Consider the following 21,010-nt stretch of genomic DNA (forward strand, 5'->3'; position numbering starts at 1 on the left):
CCCCATTAGACAATGCCTGGTTTTAACATTCATATTGAGACCAGAAGAGTGAGGAAATTTGGGGAAGAAGAAAGGCGAGAGTGAGGTTGAATCGTGTTTCATCATTGAGATATATCATTGAGACTCCTGGATTCAAATCTATGAATATTTAATGGAAACTATGATCTTGGTTACTGGCACATCCATGTGTGTGTACATGTGCATGTTTAAGAAAGTGCATTGCTTTGTTTTTTAGCACTGGGACTGAGGATGTGGCTGAAATTCTGTTTAATTTATTTTGGGCAATTTACTGAGAACACGTGGAAGCTTGCCAACTCTGGGACCTAGATTTGAATCCAGCCCAGAACCATGGACAGAATGTCTCTCTTTGTTTTTCTACCCCCACCCCCACCCACTCTCCCGGGTGCAAGGGTCCTATCAGATATGAACTTTAGCAATGTCAGCGCAGGTCTTGCTAAGAATGGACCCACAGCATTAAACTTAGGAGGAACTATCAAATCCTTTTCACATTTGAAACGCCTTGATTGGATCATCCTTCAATGTTTAAACTCACTTTAGTAAAGTTGCAAAAATAGCAAAAAAGGGACAGGGAAGTACTACAATCACAAGACAGTTAATAGATTGACCAATAGATCTCGTGTGCACACATGCTCTCGCTCTGCAGCAGGAGTCACCAGTCAAGAATGGAAACTGGCAGATTTTACGACTCCCTAGCAAAGGAAATTGAAGCCATTTATATCATCACAGCTGAGATTAGCTACTTCCATATCGAGTGCAAATCAAACATGGGAGGTTTCTGGCATATATGATGTCATTCTGGACCTGATGTCTCGGGAGTACTGTACGGTACTGCCTGAAAGGGTGGTGAAAGCAGGCTTCAGTAGTAACTTTCAAAAGAGAATAGGGTAAATACTTGTTGCCAAACGATTTACAGGGCTACAGGGAAACAGTAGAGGAGTGAGACTAATTGGATAACTCTACCAAGAGATGCACTGCATCATTCTATGATTCTATGCTAGGTACTATATGACTGTACACTACATATTCTTCGTTTTCTCAGGACAGAACGCTTGGCCAGAGATATAACAAAGGATATGGGAGGTGATCACATTGTAGTCCTCTGTGTGCTGAAGGGAGGTTACAAGTTCTTTGCTGACCTTTTAGACTACATCAAGGCTCTGAATAGGAACCAAGATGAGTCACTCCCATTGACCATCGACTTCATCAGGTTGAAGAGTTACTGTGTAAGTATTTCCTTTGCAGCCATAAGAGTTGGGCTCAATGGCCTATTTCTAAGTTTTGTATGATTTGTAAGGAGAGTAGAATAATGTATATCAGCAAACTGAACTGGAGTGATCACACAAGTAAGCTCAACCAATAAGTCATGATTCCAGGATAAGGATCTAAATTGTCTCCTGTTTATCAACCCTCATAATTACTGGGGAGGGGGGAATGTTGCGGGGAGGGGCATTGGGGGTGGGGAAAGGAGTTCTGGGGAAAAGACTAGCTTTTCCAAACATTGTTCTTTTTTTCTTCAACAGTATTCCCTGGCCAGAATCCAGTCTGATTGACAGACTTGGCTCTCTGTTGCAGGGGGAATGCTGCACCCCAGGAGCAGCTAAGTATACTGCTGCTTAGAAGTAGGGAGGGGGTGGTGGTGATGGTGTGGGTTTGTGATGGGTACAGCGTAGTTTGGAGGGTTGGATGCACCCCCGGGGTTTGGAGACAGATGGGACGTTGAGGGAGGGGGTTCGGTGACTGAGAATTGGGGGTGGCAGTTCCAAGCATGCGGAGGGAAACAGGTTAGCTTGCAGGCTGGGGCTGCTCCTGGCTCACAAGTAATGCTGGAAAAACACTTGCCTCTTCCCCGTAGCAATTCTTGTCTCTCTTTTAGCTGCTGGCCAGGATTCAATTTAAAATGGAGTTAAAATTTGAGGCACGTAGCTGCATTAAAATATTTAAATGAGCAATCTGCCTCCTGCGAGTGGTTTGGTTGCTCACTGCCATTAAAACCAGAAGTGAGAAAGTTGGAGTTAGATTCGCTTTTGAGATTTCGAAAATTTTTATAACCCATCCAACCCAAACCCACCTGTTTCTTAGTTTTAAAATTACCCTTGTTTGTTTTGTTTATAGTGCACATATATGTTGGATTTTTCTCTCCTTCTGAAAATGCTGCTACACTTCCACCCATTCCTGCATGAGTCAGCACCTTCTGGAGTCAGATTTCATCTAAGTGACCATTTTTCATGTGTGGGCCTAGACTCGGAGTGTTGGAAGGCTGTTCAACTGTGAGGCCTGTTACAGCTGAGCTCATATCCATGCTTAGTCCAACATGCGCGCAGGTGCTTTTGACAGCAGGGGTCACTGGATAGTGATCCCTAACAGAAGGATCTCTGATTTCTTTTATCTTCCTCCTCTTTGGCCAGGGCCATATAAAGCCCATTTTATCACCTCTACAGTTGCCTCAGGTGAGATCAACTTACTCACTTCAGACTGGGGATTGAACTGGGGCTTTGCAGCTGTGTATAGCTTAAATACATTCACTGCCTCCACCACCAACGCACAGTGGCAGCAGTGTGTACCATCTACAAAATGCACTGTGGCAATGCACCAAGGCTCCTTAGACAGCACCTTCCAAACCCACGACCTCTACCACCTCCAAGGGCAAGAGCAGCAGATGCATGGGAACATCACTACCTGCAAGTTCCCGTCCAAGTCACACACCATCCTGACTTGGAACTATATCGCCGTTCCTTCACTGTCACTGGGTCAAAATCCTGGAACTCCTTTCCTAACAGCACTGTGGGTGTACCTACCTCACAGGGACTGCAGCGGTTCAAGAAGGCAGCTCACCACCACCTTCTCAATGGCAATTAGAGATGGGCAATAAATACTGGCATAGCCAGTGACGCCCACATCCCATGAATGAATTAAAAAAAAATGCACACAGACACTATTAACCGAGCCATTGAGCAGAGATGCATACCAAAGGATTAATAATCGCCCAACTTTCAGTTCACTGAACTTAATAGTCTCACACTAAGCTCTCTTCACAATAGCAATTATTTAACACAAAACAGAGGAACTCGCAGAATCCAGCCACAAATATCTTCATGAAATATAGAAATATGAAGTGCAACAATTCAGTAAATACTAAAATTACAATGCAAACAGCAAGTATGACTGCAGTGGGTTAGATAACTTAGGTTGAAATGATTTTTAAATGAGAACTGAGTTAATTCCTGGTGATATCCCAGTGAATGCTTTAGAATCTCCTGGAGGTGATCTTCCGTCTCTTTAAAAAGTCAATGCTGAAAAGATGGCTACCTCTCCTTCTCTGTTTTATACAGAATGACCAGACTGTAGAGGAGGTGAAAGTTATTGGAGGGGATGACCTATGTATGTTGGCTGGAAAGGTTGGTATAATACTCTCCATTGGCACTAGAATGATTTAACCAAATGCTTCAGTGTCCGAGTGTGCAAAAACTGACTGCTTTATGGTCACTTCAGGTTGGAGGACTGGAATGGCCATAATACAACATACAAGTAAAACCAGTATATAGTGTATCTGCTTTATTTGATTGGGTATCAGTCAGTTCCACAATGGCTTTTTGGTAAATGTACTCCTTGAAGCATCTTGTCCCATACTAAGTTGTGCTCACCCATTATCCCCACCCTCACAGTCCTATACTGCCTCCCTTTCTCCCAACACATTGAATTGAAATTCTTTCTCCTGTTCTGCCGATCCCTTCATTCCTAGGCCCCACCCTATTTCTGCAAAATTCTCCAGCCTGATATCCCCTCCTGAATGCTCTATTCCTCTGTCCTCAATCTTGTGCTCATTGCCCTCCAGCCCCTCAGTTACCTCAGTGGTATCAGAACCATTAGCTGTGTTGGCTTCTATATCTGGAACTCAATCTCTCGCCATCCTTTTTGTAACCCCTCAAAACCTATCTTTTCACTACCTGTTTCAGTCACCCCTTAATTTTGCTTCTCTGGGCTCAGTGTCTATTACTTGCCTCTGTCGACAAAGGGCCCTGGGAGTATTTTTTCTTGTATCAAAGGCACTATATCAGATTCTTGTCATTGTCCCGACCAGCGGTTTCTGCTTTAACTTCGTCACCTTGTTTCTTAAAAGAATGTGCCAAATTGCCCATTTTTTTTCCAGGTTGTAGCCTCTGTTGGTACTGCCATCCAGCATTGGCAGCTGTGCTTAATGCATTCAGTTGCCTGGGCCCTAAGCTCTGGAATTCACTCTGAATGCTTCTCCATCTCTCTCCCCCTCTTTCCTCCTTGAAGACGCTCTTTAAAACCTACCCCTTTCATCAAGCTTTAGGTCACCTATCCGAAGATCTCCTTATGTGGCTTGGTGTCAAATTTTGTTTGATTGTGCTCTGGTGAAGCACCTTGGGATGTTTTACTACATTAATGGTGCTATATAAATGCATGCTGTTGTTGGATTGCTGTAAACAATGCTTGCTTTTTTCTACTGCTAGTTCACACTTTACTGGATTTATTGAATCAACTTTGACAACTTCTCTTATGTGGCTCCATGTCAAATTTTGTTTGTTTCATTGAGACATTTTATTACATTAAAGGCAGAATATAAGTGCAAGTTGTCATTGTTCACTGATCATAGTGTGACCTTCCCCTCCTCCTTTTCTGATGTTCTACCTCATCTGTTTCACACTTTGTTGGGTGCCTCTATTAAGTTCGCACCCAGAAGTGGAGACCGGGCTCATGCTTGCATTTTACCTGCACACGCAGAGTCTCTTGTATATGCATTCCTCTTGCAGTCAACTGCTACTACATATTGCCAGCTTTCCTATGTTTGATCGGGAGACAGTGGAACAACTGTACCCTGGGTGTCAGCCTTGACTCAGTGGGTAGCATGCTTGCCTCTGAGTCAGAGGCTCATGGGTTCAAGGACATGGGTGCATAATCCATGCTGCCACTTCAGTGTAGTGCTGTTGGAGGTGCCATCTCTCAGATGAGATTTTAAACGTGGCTCAGTCTCAAATAAATGTCTTTTTTTCTAAAATATACTCTATTCATAAAAATCTGTTAAATACATTACAGAACAGTTCTAAACAGCACCAAGTCGACAATACAAAGAGTGCGAAGGAGATCAGTTTCCTTCAATACAACCCAAGGAGTTTTCCATGGATCCAGCCCCTCAGTTCACCTTGGTTGGGGGGGTGGGGGGGGGAAACCTTACACAGTGGTCTTTCCCCATTGAGCCTTTGCTGCGGCTGCCCCAAGCTTTAGTGCGTCCCTCATCACGTAGTCCTGGACCTTGGTGTGCGTCGCTGGGAACAGCCCGTAGAGCACAGACTGCTGTGTTACAGAGCTGCTTAGGATGAACCTTGACAAAAACCACTGCATCTCTTTCCACACCTGCTTTGCAAAGACACATTCCAGAAGGAGGTGGGCAACCGTCTCTTCCCCACCACAGCCACCTCGAGGGCATTGTGCGAAGGGGGTGAGACTCCGGGCGTGCAGGAAGGATCTGACTGGGAGGGCTCTTCTTACCACCAGCCAAGCTACATCTCCGTGTTTGTTTGAAAGTTCTGGTGATGAGGTATTCTACCAAATGACTTTGGCAGTCTACTTGGGGAATCATCCGACAGGATCCACCATCTCCTTTTCCCGTAGGGCCTTGAGGACATTTCACTGCCTGATGGAATGGTGGTCAAAGGTGTTTTTCCGCAGAAACTTTCCCACGAAGGATAGGTGGTACGGCACAGTCCAACTGGATGGAGCGTTCCGTGGCAATGTGATCAGGCCCATCCTTCGCAACATTGGGGACAGAGAGAACCTCAGCACATAGTGACACTTGTTGTTTGTGTACTGGGGCTCTATGCACAGCTTGATGCAGCCACACATGAAGGTGGTCATCAGGATGAGGGCGACGTTGGGTACATTTTTCCTGCCCTTATCCAGAGGTTTGAACATCGTGTCCCTCCGGACATGGTCGATTTTGGATCCCCAGGTGAAGCAGAAAATGGCTCAGGTGACCGCCACGGCGCAGGAGTGGGGTATGGGCCAGACCTGCACCACGTACAGCAACAATGTGAGCATCTTGCACCTGATGACCAGGTTCTTACCCACAACGGAGAGAGATCGCTGTTCCCACATGCTCAGTTTATTGTGTACCCTGGCTACTCGCTCCCTCCAAGTTTAGGTGCACGCCCCGGCCCTTCTGAACCATATCCCCAGCACCTTCAGGTAGTCTGACCTGACAGTGAAGGGGACAAAGGATCGGTCGGCCCAGATCCCAAAGAACATGGCCTCGCTCTTGCTGTGGTTAATTTTGGCTCCCGAGGCCAGTTCGAACTGGTCGCAGATGCTCATCAGTCTGCGAACGGACAGCGGATCCAAGCAGAAGACAGCGACGTCGTCCATGTACAGGGAGGTTTTAACCTGAGTGTCACCACTTCCTGGGATTGTCACACCTCTGATGCTTGCATCCTTCCTAATAGACTCAGCAAAGGGTTTAATACAGCAAACAAACAAGACAGGTGAGAGTGGACAGTCCTGTCTGACTCCAGATTTGATCGGGAAACTTTCTGATTCCAACCCGTTGATTGAGACTGCGCTACTGATGTTTATGTAGAGCAGTTTGATCCAATTGCAGATTCCCTCCCCAAATCCCATTTTGGAAAGCACATCCATCATGTAGGTGTGTGATATCCTGTCAAAAGCTTCTCCTGGTCCAGGCTGATGAGGCAGGTGTCCACCCTCCTGTCCCATACCCTTGAGTATCCTTGAGTAGTACGAGACTATCAGAGATCTTCCTGCCAGGTACAGTGCAGGTCTGGTCAAAGTGAATAACCAACTCCAGAGCAGACTTGACTCGACTGGCAGTGACTTTGGACAGAATCCTGTAGTCAACATTAAGCAGAGAGATGGGCCACCAATTTTTTCTGCCCTCTTCCCCCTTCAGCTTGTAGATGAGGGTGATGATGCCTTTCCTCATGGATTCTGACATGCTGCTGGCCAAAAGCATACTCTCGTATACTTCCAGCAGGTCTGGGCCGACCCAGTCCCACAGGGCCGAATACAACTCAACTGGTAAGCCGTCGCTTCCGGGCGTTTTACTTGTCTCAAAGGACTTGATGGCGTTTGTCAGCTCATCCAAAGTTAGTGGCTTGTCCAGTCTCTCCCTCATGCTGTCACCTCTGTGATAGATGACAGGAAGGACTGGGAGGCTCTGCTCTCTGTTGGCTTCACGTCGTACAGCCCAGCATAAAAGGATTTGCTGATCCTTTGTATGTCGGACGGCGAAGACGTTACCGAGCCATCCTCTTCCTTCAGGGTGCTGATCACAGAGCTCTCCCTTTTGGAAGAAGTAACGCGAGTCTCAAATAAATGTAAAAGATCCCATGGCACTATTTGAAGAAGAGCAGTGAGTTCTCACCAGTGTTCTGGCCAATATTTATCCCTCAGAAAGCATCACTTAAAAACAGATTATCTGGTCATTATCACCCTGTTAAGGCAAATTGGCATGCATCCCACATTACAATACTCGCTACATTTGCAATTGCATTGGCTGTTAAGTGCTTTGGGGTGCCCTGAGGTTGTGAAAGGCTCCACATAAATGCAATTTCGTTGTCTTTGTCCCAGTTTCAATGAGTTGTGATCTTAGTTCTACTTCCGTTCACAGTTGTATCTTTTCACTCATCCATTTCAAACAAAGCTTTGAATCTGCAGTATAACAAAAGTGGCAGGAATCAAAGGTCAGTTGTTCCTATAGGATGACAATAGGTGATGGGAGGGTGGGCATAGTATCTTAGAACACAGAAGGAGGCTATTCAGCCCATTGTACCTGCGACAGCTCTCTGAAAAAGAGTTAATAATTAGCCCCACTCCCTGCTCTTTTCCCATAACCCTGAAATTTTTTGTTTAAGCCTTTATCCAATTCCCTTCCACCACCCTTTTCAGGTAGTGCATTCAGTAACAACTCACTTGAATTTTTTTTAAAAACTTCTCACCTCCCTAGCTTTTTTCCCCAATTGTTTTAAATCTTTGTCTTCTGGCTATGGATGTTGGTGTTGTTCTCCACCTGAACAGTCGCCCTAAACCCTTGTGTTAGTTTATTCTCATATTCCTTTATTCTGATTTCCTTGAACCACCTATCTAACCTATTCTTAAACGCTTCAACCCATCTATGGTTCACAATGATACATTTTGAGTAAGCTGGGGACACATTGATGTCTAGTCTCGGTGACCAGCCCAACTATATATGAGAGATTTTCAGCTTCTAGTTCTATCTTTAGAGCCCTCCAAATCAAGGATATGAATTTTAAAATTGAGGTGTTGCTTAACCGGGAGTTTGTGTAGTTCAGCGGGTCCAAGTGTGACCATCGCTTCTCGACTTTTACATTCCATGCCTCTTTCCATAAAACCCAGTTTTTAATTAGCTATTTACGACCTTATCCACTTCATGTCTGGTGAACCGGAACCATCAACCCCCTTTACTATTCGACATCATCCAGACTTCAAAGTATAGTTTTTTTTTAACCATAGTAGTGTGGATTTAAAATAAAATCAAGAAAGGTTGCAACATGGCAGGTGGGGAATGATGGGGGTGTTTTCTCTTTTTCACCTCTCAACTGACCGAAGATATAGTGTGTTTTTATTTGGATTGTGTTTTAACCCTTGAGTGTTTTTAATGGTCAATAAGCAGACAAATGACCAGATTTTCTTGTAGGTTTAAAGAAAAATAAAATATTTATTAGACGATACCTGAAAATATGCACAACATCATCCACTCTCTCACTCATGAAACGATAGCATGCATTTAGGTCTAATGGTTTTAAACAGAGTTCGTTGTGAAACCATGCTGGTTTCCCCGGGAGGAAGATTTATGAGTGGTGCAGGCCTGTTTTTCCTTTTCCTGGTTCACTGAAGTCAATCTTCAGAAAGTTTCAGGTGGGTGGATGCAGATTGCAGACTTCTTTGGTTAAATCTTAGTCACAGTTCAATGGCAAAAAATCCTGTTTTCAATTTCTAAGGTAGGAAGATTCATCTCTGCCTCTAGGTAGTTTAAAGATGGTATTCTGGTGGGTCTTTCTTGCTGGGATGGGTCTCTCTCGCTTCTGACTTTCTCTTAGAAAATGTCTCATAAGCAGTTTTTTTTATCAGAGACTTGGTGTCTGTCAAGTGACCCAAGTTTCTCTTCCATTGTGTTTTCAGAAATGGTGTTTGATGGTGTGGCTATTGTTTAGACAATGGGTTTGGATGTTTCCCCTCTCTCTGCCATCTTGATAAAGTGGTGTTTTTTTAACCCATTATTGTGAGTTTGATTCTGGAGCCTCAATGTCTGAAAAGTCATTGTCCGCCCACCTTGTTGAAGAGGGGTAGCCATTAACACTGAATGGGCCATTTACATTTCTAATGCTTTCTTCAACACTTGACCAGACACAATGATTTGTTCAGGGTTCGAGCAGTTACCATGTGTATTCGCAGTACAGGAGAGGTCACCTGGCCGTTACTCCATCTTGTTTTGCAGCAAAAAGTTGTCCGTTTTGAGTTCAATTTATCAGTTCAATTTATAGTTCATAATTTCTCCTTGTGTGAGCATGATAATTGAAAGAGAGCGAGAGAGCTTGGAGCCTAGTAGTGAGAGAGATTGCCTCCCCTAGGGTGAGAGCCAGAGAGATGTCATTGCCTCCCAGATATGGGAGGAGTATTCGGGTCTTGGATAGCTTTGGGCTATACAGAGCATTGGAGTTGTTGAGGGAAAGAAGTGTTTCAGTGATGGAAACCAACTTTCTGGGAGGCAATGGAGGAAATGGGGGAAGTTCTATTTGAGTTCAGAGGAGATAGTGAGGCTGAGATGTTTGATCGATGAAGGTCAAGAGTGGAGCCAATTAAGGTAAGGTCAAAGCTATCGCATTCCTTACAGAGCTGCTACACTTGTCATCTCACTTATAATTATCTTATAATGCACAAGCTGAATATTGATTATTTAGTTTAAAATTGATAAAATTGTTTTAATCTTTTTTCCCCATCTGCTGACACGTGATGCAGAACGTCCTAATAGTTGAAGTAAGTCAATTATATTCTGCTTTTCTAATGTTATGTGAAGTATGGTTTAAGACTTCTAATATGCTGTAGGTCTCCTAGTTTTCTTCGAAATAGACTTGCATGAAATGTTGATTTTTAAATTTTCATTCTTGTTTTCAAATCCCTCCATGGCCTCACCCCCTGCCTATCTCTAAGCTCTTTCAAATCTGACAAGATCTCTGCACTCCTCCAACACTGGCCTCTTGTGCATTCCCAGTTTTCTTCACTCCACCATTGTCAGCCATGCTTTCAGCTGCTTAGGCCCTGAGCTCTGGAATTCCCTCCCCAAACCTCTCTGATATTTCTCCTCTCTCTCCTTTAAGCCATTCCTTAAAACCTACCTCTTTGACCAAGCTTTTGGTCAATAGCTCCTTATGTGGCTCAAAGTCAAATTTTGTGAGTGATGCTCCCATGAAGCACCTTGGGATGTTTTACTATGTTGAATGTGCTATATAAATGCAAGTTGTTGTATGTATTGAGTACATATCAGTTTGCCCAATGCGCACTACATGTGTCATGCATAATTCATGGCATGTGCAGCATCCTGTGTGCATACTCCCCTCCAACAAGTATATTTCTTTTCATATGGTCTCGTCATCCAATACAGCTTCCTTCAGTAAAGAACACTGACCTGTACACTCAACAAACTGATCTATGATCTTTACCATGGACAGTGCTTTCTTTTTATATAAATATTTTTATAAAAAATATTTAACTTTGTCACAGGCTAAAATTCTGTTGTCTCCCCTCTTGCTGAGTATTGTGTATGGTGCAGATAGACACAGATTCTCAATAAATAATTGTTTTTGCCCATTAAGCATGTTTTGCTTTCAGTCACTGGCATTCTTTCTTGACTCTTAATAATCTTCGAAATAAATCAAGAAGACGAGGCAACAAAAAGTTTGAGTTTAAAAGCCTGTAGATTGTAGACAGTTTAATTGCTCTCAGCTGAAATCTCTATTATGGCTTTTGGGAGCACAGTGTGCCAATTGCTTTATGCCACCTCGTCTGCTGTCATATCACATTCTCACTTCCCACCTGCATATCCCTAGAATGGAAGTGCTTTCAAGTAGCTATGTACAGGAGTATGTAGGTAGACTCTGGTATATGAGAGATTCTGGTTCCCTGATGCTACAGCAACAATTTCTATTTATGTAGAGTCTTAATTGTAGTAAGAGGTCCCAAGATGTTTCTCAGATGTGTAATCAGACAAAATTGGCACAATCACAAAAGATGTTAGGACAGTTGTCCAAAAGCTTGGTGAAAGGTGTAGATTTTAAGAAACGTCTTAAAAGTGGGGGAAGAGAGAAGTGGAGGAGGTTTAGAAAGGGAATTCCAAAGCATAAGGCTCAGTTAGCTGAAGGTATGGCTGCCAATGGAGGAGTGAATAAAATGCACAAGAAGCCAGAATTGCTGGAGCGCAGGGATCTCGAAGGGTTGTCGGAGGAGGCTATGGAGATGGGGCGAGGGCATGGAGTGAGTTGAAAACCAGATTGAGAATTGGAAAATTGTGGTGTTGCTGGACTGGGTGGCCAATGTAGGTCAGCATCTGCAAGGGTGATGGGTAAACAGAATATTAAATAATTAAGGGCCTTAATTGGTGGTGGTGCGGGAAGGCCTTCCTGCCACGGACTTAATTGGGGTGGAGTCGGGGAGATGGCAGGGTCCCGAACTGCCACCATCTCTCACGATTATGCTCTCCCTGCCTCCAAACCTGATGTGGGCGAGAGCATAAAATATCTCCCCTTAAGGCTTTCAGACTCAAGTGAGAGTTCTACCAATAATCCAAGGCTGACATCTGTGGAATATTATGGACAGAGTGCAGGGCTGGGAGGGGCAGTAGTTTATAGTTGGGAGTGGTGATAATGGAATACTATATATTACCAATAATGGTTTTATGAAATATTTTGTATGTTTTCCATTCCCCACCACCACCCCCGCCCCAGCAGCTCATTGAGTTCTTCTATAGCTTGGTAATAATTCACTGTGTCGTGTTGCTTCCCTATCCAGGACATTGTAGAAACTGGTAGAACAATGAAGAAACTTCTTACGCTCTTGGAGAACTACAAGCCCCAAATGGTCAAAGTAGCAAGGTCGGGTATACTTCACCCCTTAAAATTCTACACCGTTGCTCGCCTGGCACAGAGCATTTAAATGTCAGGGGCGAACGTCGGGGATTCTGGTTGCTTAACCCAGGCCCAGCGTGGTTGGTATATGGATGGAAATTGTCCATGCTGTCCTCTTGAATTTCCAACCTGTATTGCCTTTGTGTGAAGCTCTTCCCCTGGATTGTTAAATTTGATGATTTACCCCAGAGATCTAGAAATTACAGCATAGAAGCAGACCATTTGGCCCATCGGGCCTTTGCCAGTAATGTGACATCACTGAGATGTGTCTGACTTTCCAGTTATTCTGGCATGCTCGAGTTGTTTGCTTAATAATTTGAAAGCTTCACTAAGGTGAGTAGAACTACATTTTCCCTCAGCCCCTCAAACCTCTGTGCCCCAAACCCCAATCATGCATTGTGAAGAAGGAGCCCTGCCCTTTGCTAAATTAATGCACACTCTAGTCCTGCGACTTCCTACAGTCAAGTTCCCGCTCCCACTCCCAACAGTTCAGCATTCAGTCAGTGCTACTCTGAATTGTTGGCTCGAAATGTATGCTCAAATCTCTGGAGTAGAACATTAACTCACAACCTTCTGACTTGTAAGTGTTTGTAACCAATTGAGCCAAACTGACAGAGGTTGCAATGCATTGTTGATCCATTCCATATTGGTCGATTTCATTGTATCTTAAAATAGCGACCTTGGAATATTCTGTACTTCCCCCTCCCCCCCCAGAAGATTCCTCTCAAAATAATGGGTTATCAATGTTCCACTCTGGTTGTTTAGTAAATTATTTTAGTGGCTGCGTTTACTGACAACGCAACCACTGAGTGACGCAATACTTGCACATGCACAAATGCAGGCTCTTCAACTGGAACCTCAGTGTCTGCGACGTTCAGGCAGCTGCCAGGATGAAAGATGGCGCTGCTCAATTTATCACAGGAAATGTTTATGGCTAGATCGTTATAGGATACTAACTGTAATCCTCAGATCCATTTAATATTCCAGTAATTCTATTTAAATACAAAAGGAATTTTATGATTGAATTTCCATTGGAAGATAGTGAATTTCAAATGGAAGATCGATGGAAAAGAAGATCGATGGCAGAGTATAAATGTGCTGCCAATTCATTATCGTGATTCGTTTATACAACTGACCAGGACTGATTTCACCTGAACGCAGCTACTAGCTCCCGCCCCACTGGGCGCTTCCCCACCCACCCTCAGCAACTCGCTTCCTCCTCCTCCTCCCCATTGGCTGCTTCACCACCCGTCCCCCCCAGCCGCTCGCTCCAGACTTCGCAACTCACCCCTCCCCCCCCCCCCCCCCCCCACTTCTCTGGCCGATTGTTCCCTGCTCTCCAGTCAGTTGCTCCCTCCCGCCACCCTGCTCCCCAGCCTCTAGCTATAGACCGCACAGCTTCCCTCCTCTCGGCCACTTGCTCCCACGTTTGATCAGTCTCCACGTGCCGCCCAAAGAAGCGAGGTGGGCCGCAAGGGGTGACGGGGCGATGGAGGAGCAAGTGGCTGAGAGGAGGGAAGCATCGCAGCCTGGAGCTAGCGGCTGGAGAGGGGGGGTGGGGGAGGCGGGGAAGCGAGGAGCGAGCAGCCGGAGAGCGGGATGGCGAGGAACGTGGAACAATCGGCCAGTGGAGTGGAGGGGAGCAGCTGAGGGGGGGAGCGATTTCCAGCCTCTAGGTTTCCCATTGAGCCGCTTCCTCCAGCCAAGTGGGGGGCTGGATGCCCGATGACGCTTTATTGCGCATGCGCGAAGATGGACCAGGCGCGGATACGCGATGACGTTGCCGCTGCGCGATGACGTCATCCCACGAATGCGCCACTTAGTCCTGGCAAGGTGGAGCTGCACATGTGCGCATCTTGGTGCACTCTGATAACATCAGCAGGCTGCTGCGTTGTCAGGAATCACTTTGTATTTTAGTTGCATGCAATTTCTAGAGTTGATTGGCTTTGTTTTCTTCAAATCTATTTACAGCTTGTTGTTGAAAAGGACCCCTCGGAGTTCAGGATATAGACCAGACTGTGAGTACTGCACTCCATTCATTTAAATGCTGTCCGAGAAAGAACACTCTTGTCTTGCTCTATTTCGTAGCTGAGCTTACTGGGAGTTTTCAGTTACACCCAGTGACTGGAGGCTACCAGCTACATATCTAACCCAGCCTGTTGCTGGGATGACAAACTGGAGAAAGGATAAATGAGTTTAAGGGCAGAGGTGTCCAAAGTATGATCTGTGAAACCCCTATGGCCTCTCACTCTGCATTCTACTCAGTTTTGAGCAGAATGAACCAACAACAACAACTTGCATTTAGATAGCACCTTTTAATGTAGTAGAACGTACCACGTTGCTTTACAGGAGCCTTATCAAACACAATTTGTCACCAAGCCCCATAAGGAAATATTGGGGCAGACGATCAAAATCTTGATCAAAGAGGTAGGTTCTATGGTGCATCGTAAAGGATGGGAGAGAGAGAGATGGAGGGGTTTAGCGAGGGAATTCCCAATCTTAGGTCCTCAGCAGCTGATGACACTGGCACCAATGGTGGAGCGATTTAAAATCGGAAATGCACTAGAGGCCAGAATTGGAGGAGTGCAGAGAGATCAGAGGGTTGTCGGGCTGGAGGAGGTTACAGAGATCGAGAGGGGCGAGACCATGGTGGGATTTGAAAATGAGCATGTGAATTTTAAAACGGAGTCATTGTCGCTCCAGGAGCCAGCGGAAGTCAGCGAGAACAGGAGAGTTGGGGGAAAGGGACTTGGCATGAGTTGGGATACTAGCAGCAGAGTTTTCGACCAACTCAAGTTTATGTTGGGTGGAAAATGGGAGGCCAGCCAGGAAAGCATTGGGAATAGTCAAGCCCAGCGGTGACTTCCAAACAGTTAAATTGGATTCAAACAGTCTGTTTATAACTTTAGCTTTGATGGGGGCGGGATTGAACTGAGAATGCTTTTATGCAAATTCATTCATGCACGAATTGGAATTCAAGTCTGCAACTCAGCTGGGATGGTGGTAGTGCTTTTATATGTAATTTCTTGATACTATATTTTCTGTTTATAGTTCTTTATATTTGGACTTCAAGAGGGTTCCGTGATATAGAGCTAAGTGGACAAAAAGTCTGGACTCTGCTTTAGGGGATTTAATTGTACAATTAAGGTTGACGTGTGGGAGAAGATCTGAAGTGAAAATAACAGATAGGCAACTTTATGTGGTGGATGAGAAAATGATGCTAGAAAGGAGAAGAATGGATTAGCATTTTGCAGAAGCATCTGCTCTTTGTCTAATACTTGTGATAATTGGCTGTTACTTAAACTAAATCAATTTAATCTGAAATGCTTCGCAAACATCCTTTGGGTTAAACTGTTAAACACTAAACTGAAGTCCTGCTTGCTTGTTTGGCAGGGTTACAATGGAAAAACGGTAAGATTGTCATTCTTCAAGGGGACGTGATGCGGGCTGAAGGGCCTCCTGTATTCAAATCAATTTTAGTTTTTTATAGAATATCCTAGCTGGGCAAGTGACTTTTCTTTTTGCCAGGCTCTGTAGACAGTGATAAACTATTGAATAGGAATTTATTGACTGGTGAAAGACCTACCTAACTCACTTAGCTTGTCAGTCATAGAATCACACTGCACAGAAGGAGACTATTTGGCACATCAACCCTGTGCTCGCCCTCTGTAAAAGCTACTGAATTAATCACATTTCTGTGCTCATTCTCCATATTCCTGCAATTATTTTTCCTTTTCAAGTATTTATCCAATTCCCTTTTGAAAGTTACTATTGAATCTGCTTCCACTGCCCTTTCAGGCAGCGCATTCTGATCACAACAACTCACTTCTCGTCTCCCCGCTGGTTCTTTTGCCACTCATAAGCTGGGCCTGTTCCTGCTTCCCAAAGTGGACCCCCATCCCACAGTAAGTGCCATGGGGAATGGGAGCAGATGCCAATTGCAATGTGCATACTTTTCCTTTTAATCTGGGAGGACTTCCTTCCCAAAAAGAGTTCAGTAGTTTTGGTCGCAGTCTCTCCTGCTGTTTAAAAAAAAATGCATACACATTGTTTTAAAGTCATGAGTACTAACCCCCTTACTGGTCACTGCACTTTCCCCAGTGGCTGGAGAGCATCCATGCAGGCCAGAAATAGTCAAACGTGGCGACTGGTCATTGGTGGCTGTGCCTTCAGTCATCTGGGCCCGAAGCTCTGGAATTCCCTCCCCAAAACCTCTGTGACTCTCCCTCTTGCTGTTTTAAAACACTCCTTAAAACCTATCTCTTTGACCAAGCTTTTGGTCACCTGTCCTAATGTCTGCATCTTTGGCTCGTTGTCATTTGTTGTTTGGTAACGCTCCCGTGAAGCACCTTGGAATGTTGTGCTACATTCCAGGTGCTATATAAATGCAAGTTGTTGTGACTTCACTTCAGGAGGGGAGGAGGGATGCAGAATGTTTTTTTTTTTGTGAACTGGAGATGGTCAGCGGGGAAAGATTGCCCTGTGCTCTGGAACTTGGAAGGAGCGTCCACAATGCGAGTTTGCTGCCTTGACTTTGGCTGTCCAAAAGGGAAGCTGAGGAGAATTTATTTTACACAGTTCTTATGATCTGGAATACAGTGCCAGAAAGAATGGTGGAAGCAGATTCAATAGTCACATTCAAAAGGGAAATGGATATATTGTATAGCAGGAATATGAGGAAAGAGCAGAGGTTGGGGGAGTGGGACTAACTGGGTGGCTTTTTCAAAGAGCCGACACAGGCATAATGAGCTGAATGGCTTCCCTCTATTGTGTCTGATTCTATAACGGACAGTTCCGCCCCAGACATTGGATAGATTTATCAACCAGTTGGATGCTGTAATGGGAAGATGGTGCGATAAGCATTCTGGAAGAGTGAGATCAAATGGACTGAAGATGCAGTTGAAGAAAGTTCCGTCTTGTGATGTGAAATATACCAATGGTCACAGCGTTAACATTTACCTCCTTGTTTTTGCAGTTGTAGGATTTGAAATTCCAGATAAGTTTTTGGTGGGATATGCCCTGGATTACAATGAGTATTTCCGGGACTTGAATGTAAGTATGCAGTGTTACAATTTTTATTTACAATATCAGAAATCTTTTGTCGATGCCTTGGACAGAGTCTGACACTGTGTATTTCTACACAAGTTGCTGTCAGGTTTGTTTCTTTTTCAGATTGCCCCAGCTGTGCTGTAGCTGATGGCTTGTCCTGATTCCTCTTCCACTAACTCATGTGTTTCCTGTTATCCCGTTTTGTTACTTCCTATTAATAACCCTCCACTCATTGCTCAATTCTATTCAGTCTCTTATGGACAATGACCTTGGTTTACAGTCTGATCACATGCCCACTACACTCTGCATTCAGTCCCCTCTCACTACAATGGCTGAACTATTTATGTCTTGCAAGAGGGATGGAGTATAAAAGTAGGGAAGTTGTGCTACAATTGTGCAGGATATTGGTGAGATCACACCTAGAGTACTGCATACAGTTTTGGTCTCCCTATTTAAGGAGGGATATGCTCCCTCGACCTCGCCTCTCCCCTTCTCTTCCTAGCTCGTTAAATAGGATACTATAAAAAGCAGTGTCTTCAGTCTTTCAAGTCTTCTTTGGCCTCCTTATCTCGAGAGACAATGGATAAGAACCTGGAGGTGGTCAGTGGTTTGTGAAGCAGCGCCCGGAGTGGCTATAAAGGCCAATTCTAGAGTGACTGGCTCTTCCACAGGTGCTGCAGAGAAATTTGTTTGTCGGGGCTGTTACACAGTTGGCTCTCCCCTTGCGCCTCTGTCTTTTTTCCTGCCAACTACTAAGTCTCTTCGACTCGCCACACTTTAGCCCCGCCTTTATGGCTGCCCGCCAGCTCAAGTAATTATGATCAATTGACACTAAACTTGTTACTTAATATTTTCAAAAATGTCCAGTTTTCAGACAGCTGGATTTTGGACGTCCAACCTGCACAAACTGTTTCCACTCAGTTGTTCAGAAGGAGTATTCAATTTCCTCCTCTCCTCTCCTCTCCATATCTCTCTTTTCTCCCCCCCCCCCCCCCCCCCCCACTCCATGTGCTGGAAACACGAGTCTCTGCCAGTTGGAATTATTATTGAGGCAGCTCCCAGAGCAAGGCCATCATTGCAATCCAGCGGCTGCCCTCAAATTACATGTCTGTTGCTACTTATTTCTGTCTCTGGCTCAGTGCCACCAGTTCTGGGTGCAGCGACTTTTTACTTTCCTCTCTGAGTCTGCTTTGCTCTCACCCATTTTTGCAGTGGTACAGCATGTTGTCAGAGAGTCCCAGATTTGGGGGTGGGGGGTGGGGAGGGAGGTGAAAGAACAGGGTGAAAGCTGAGGAAGGGGTGGGGGCGGGGGATGAACACGAATGTCACAGATATCCAGCAGTCATCAATGGCATATGGTGTGTGGCTGAAGTGATACAAAATCTGGTTTCTGCAGGAGAAGGATGAGTCACCAATATTCAACACATTTTCTTTCTCCTTCAAGCACAGATATTTGTAATTAAGATTATTTATTTGAATTATTGCATAGAATTGTATAGAAGTTTACAGCATAGGAACAGGCCATTCAGCCCAACATCTGTGCTAGTATTTGTGTTTCACACAAGGCACCTCTCACCCTACTTCATCGAACTCCATCACCATAACCTTCTATTCCTTTACCCCTCATGTGTTTAACGAGCTTCCCCTTAAATGAATCTATAATATTAACCTCAACTACTCCCTGTGGGTAGTGAGTTCCACATTCTCACCACTATCTCGATAGAGGAGTTTCTCCTGAATTCCTTATTGGATTTCTGAGTGACTGTCTGACATGGTTGGATCCCTAGTTCTGGACTCCCCCATTTATCCCCCCCCCCCCCAAACAAGTGGAAGAATCTTGGAGGAGAAATTCATCTCAAATTGTGGCACAAAATGGACAATGGATCTGAATATCAGGTGTGGCGTATATTAGATTGCCTTTTAGTCTTGCTACTAGAGAAAAAAAGTATTACTTTTCTGTGGCGATTGAGTGATTTCTGCCCTTTCCTGGGCCTCATTGTTGCCCAAGTTAATAAGATCCTCGATCCACCATTGGTGGCCCTGCCTTCAGTTGCCTCAGCCCCAAGGTCTGGAATACCCTCCCTGCGCCTCTCTATCTCACTTTCCTCCTTTTAAGACACTCCTTAAAACTTACCTCTTTGACCAAGCTTTTGGTCATTTGACCCAATATCTCCTTATGTTTTATAATGCTCCTATGAAGAACCTTGGGTTGCTTTATTACGTTAAAGGTGCGATATAAATATAACTTGTTATTTGGAATTCAAGCTGAGGACAAGCCATGCCAGGTAGTTACCCACGTGAGTCACTGAGGAGCTGACTTTAGTTTCATGGATGCTTTTTTTTCCCCAATCATCTCCTCACCAAAGCTGCTGAATGTGGCTGGATTAATGTTTCTGGGTGAGTCCAGATAGTGAATGTCAACCAGCTATTTGACTATGGGGCATCACAGCCAAGCCAGGTTCTATTCTCCATAGAGGTTTATAATGCTCACTTTCCATCAAGGGATCACTGGATAGTGATTGACAGTGGGAGTTGTAGTTGGACTCTTCCTTATTCTCTCTTTTCCCACTGCCCCACACCCAAACACCACATCAGGTCAAGGCAACTGCAGGCCACAAATGGTGGATAATAGAGAAAACAAAATGACTGACTAGAATTTATACAGTGTTTTTAATATAATAAAGCATCACAGGGGCATTAGAAAACAAAATATGACAACAAGCCACATAAGGAGATATTGGGGTAAATGACCAAAAGCAATGAGGCAGGTTTTAAGGAGTATCTTAAAGGACAAAAGAGAGGATGAGGAGAGAATTCCTGAGCTTAGGGCTCAGTCAGCTAAAGGCATATCCACCAATGGTGGAGCGATTAAAATCGGGGATGCTGAAGAGGGCAGAATTAGAGAAGCACATATATCTCGGAGGATTGTGCGACTGGAGGAGATTACAGTGGGAGGAGAGGTGAGGCCATGGAGGAGGTTGAAAACGAGGATGAGAATTTTAAAATTGAGGTGCTGCTTAACCAGGAGCCACTGTAGGTCAGTGAGCACGGGGTGGGGTGGAGGGGTGGGGGGCCGGTGATGGGTCAATGGGACTTGGTGCGAGTTGAAACCCACTTGGATAGCCTCATGTTTAAGAAGGGTAGATTGTGGGAGGCCAGCCAGGAATGCGTTAGAATAGTCAAATCTGGAGGTAACAAAGGCATGGATAAGGGTTTCAGCAGCAGATGAGCTGATATTAAGGAGGTGGAAATAGGCGGTTTTAATGAAGTCGTGACTATCTGGTCAGAAGCTCATCTTGGGGTCAAATATGGCACTGAGGTTGTGCAGAGTCTGGTTCAGTGTCAGAGTTGCCAGGGAGAGGATTGGAGTCGGTGACTGAGGAGTGGCGTTTGTGGAGGGGACCAAAGACGATGGCTTCAGTCTTCCCAATATTTAGTTGGAGGAATTTCCTGCTCGTCCAGTGCTGCATGTCAGACATGCAGTCTGACAATTTAGAGAAAATTGGGATGCGTCAAGAGAGGGGTGTTGAGCTAAAGCTGGGTGTTGTCAGTGAACATGTGGATAGTGGCGTGTTTTCAGAAGATCGAAGTGTGTGGTGGGAAAGGGGGGTGTGAGGAGAAGATGTAGAACTGGAAGACATTGCAGAGCGAGAGGGTTGGGAGGCATTAGCACAGTCTAGGGACAGATGATGATCTGGTCTTGTGCATCTTACAGCAAATAATACCTTTGCTCATGAGGTCTTTGAGGGGAGTGGGTTTTGAGC

At 44.8% G+C, this 21,010-nt stretch overlaps 1 protein-coding gene across 3 annotated transcripts in view; it reads left to right on the forward strand.

Moving 5' to 3' along the window:
- Window positions 1–21,010, forward strand: part of LOC137378723 (hypoxanthine-guanine phosphoribosyltransferase-like) — an 86,814-nt gene that overhangs the window by 40,008 nt on the left and 25,796 nt on the right. For 2 of the 3 annotated variants that reach the window (XM_068049082.1, XM_068049083.1), the window contains exons 3-8: window positions 1,061–1,244; window positions 3,351–3,416; window positions 10,036–10,053; window positions 12,082–12,164; window positions 14,169–14,215; window positions 17,173–17,249. In XM_068049082.1, coding sequence (XP_067905183.1) covers window positions 1,061–1,244; window positions 3,351–3,416; window positions 10,036–10,053; window positions 12,082–12,164; window positions 14,169–14,215; window positions 17,173–17,249 — 475 coding nt within the window. The remainder of the gene's footprint in view (window positions 1–1,060; window positions 1,245–3,350; window positions 3,417–10,035; window positions 10,054–12,081; window positions 12,165–14,168; window positions 14,216–17,172; window positions 17,250–21,010) is intronic. The other variant, XM_068049081.1, reaches the window with a different exon arrangement.

The sequence above is a fragment of the Heterodontus francisci genome, chromosome 17, assembly GCF_036365525.1.
Source record: "Heterodontus francisci isolate sHetFra1 chromosome 17, sHetFra1.hap1, whole genome shotgun sequence".
In the NCBI taxonomy this organism is placed as follows: Eukaryota; Metazoa; Chordata; class Chondrichthyes; order Heterodontiformes; family Heterodontidae; genus Heterodontus; species Heterodontus francisci.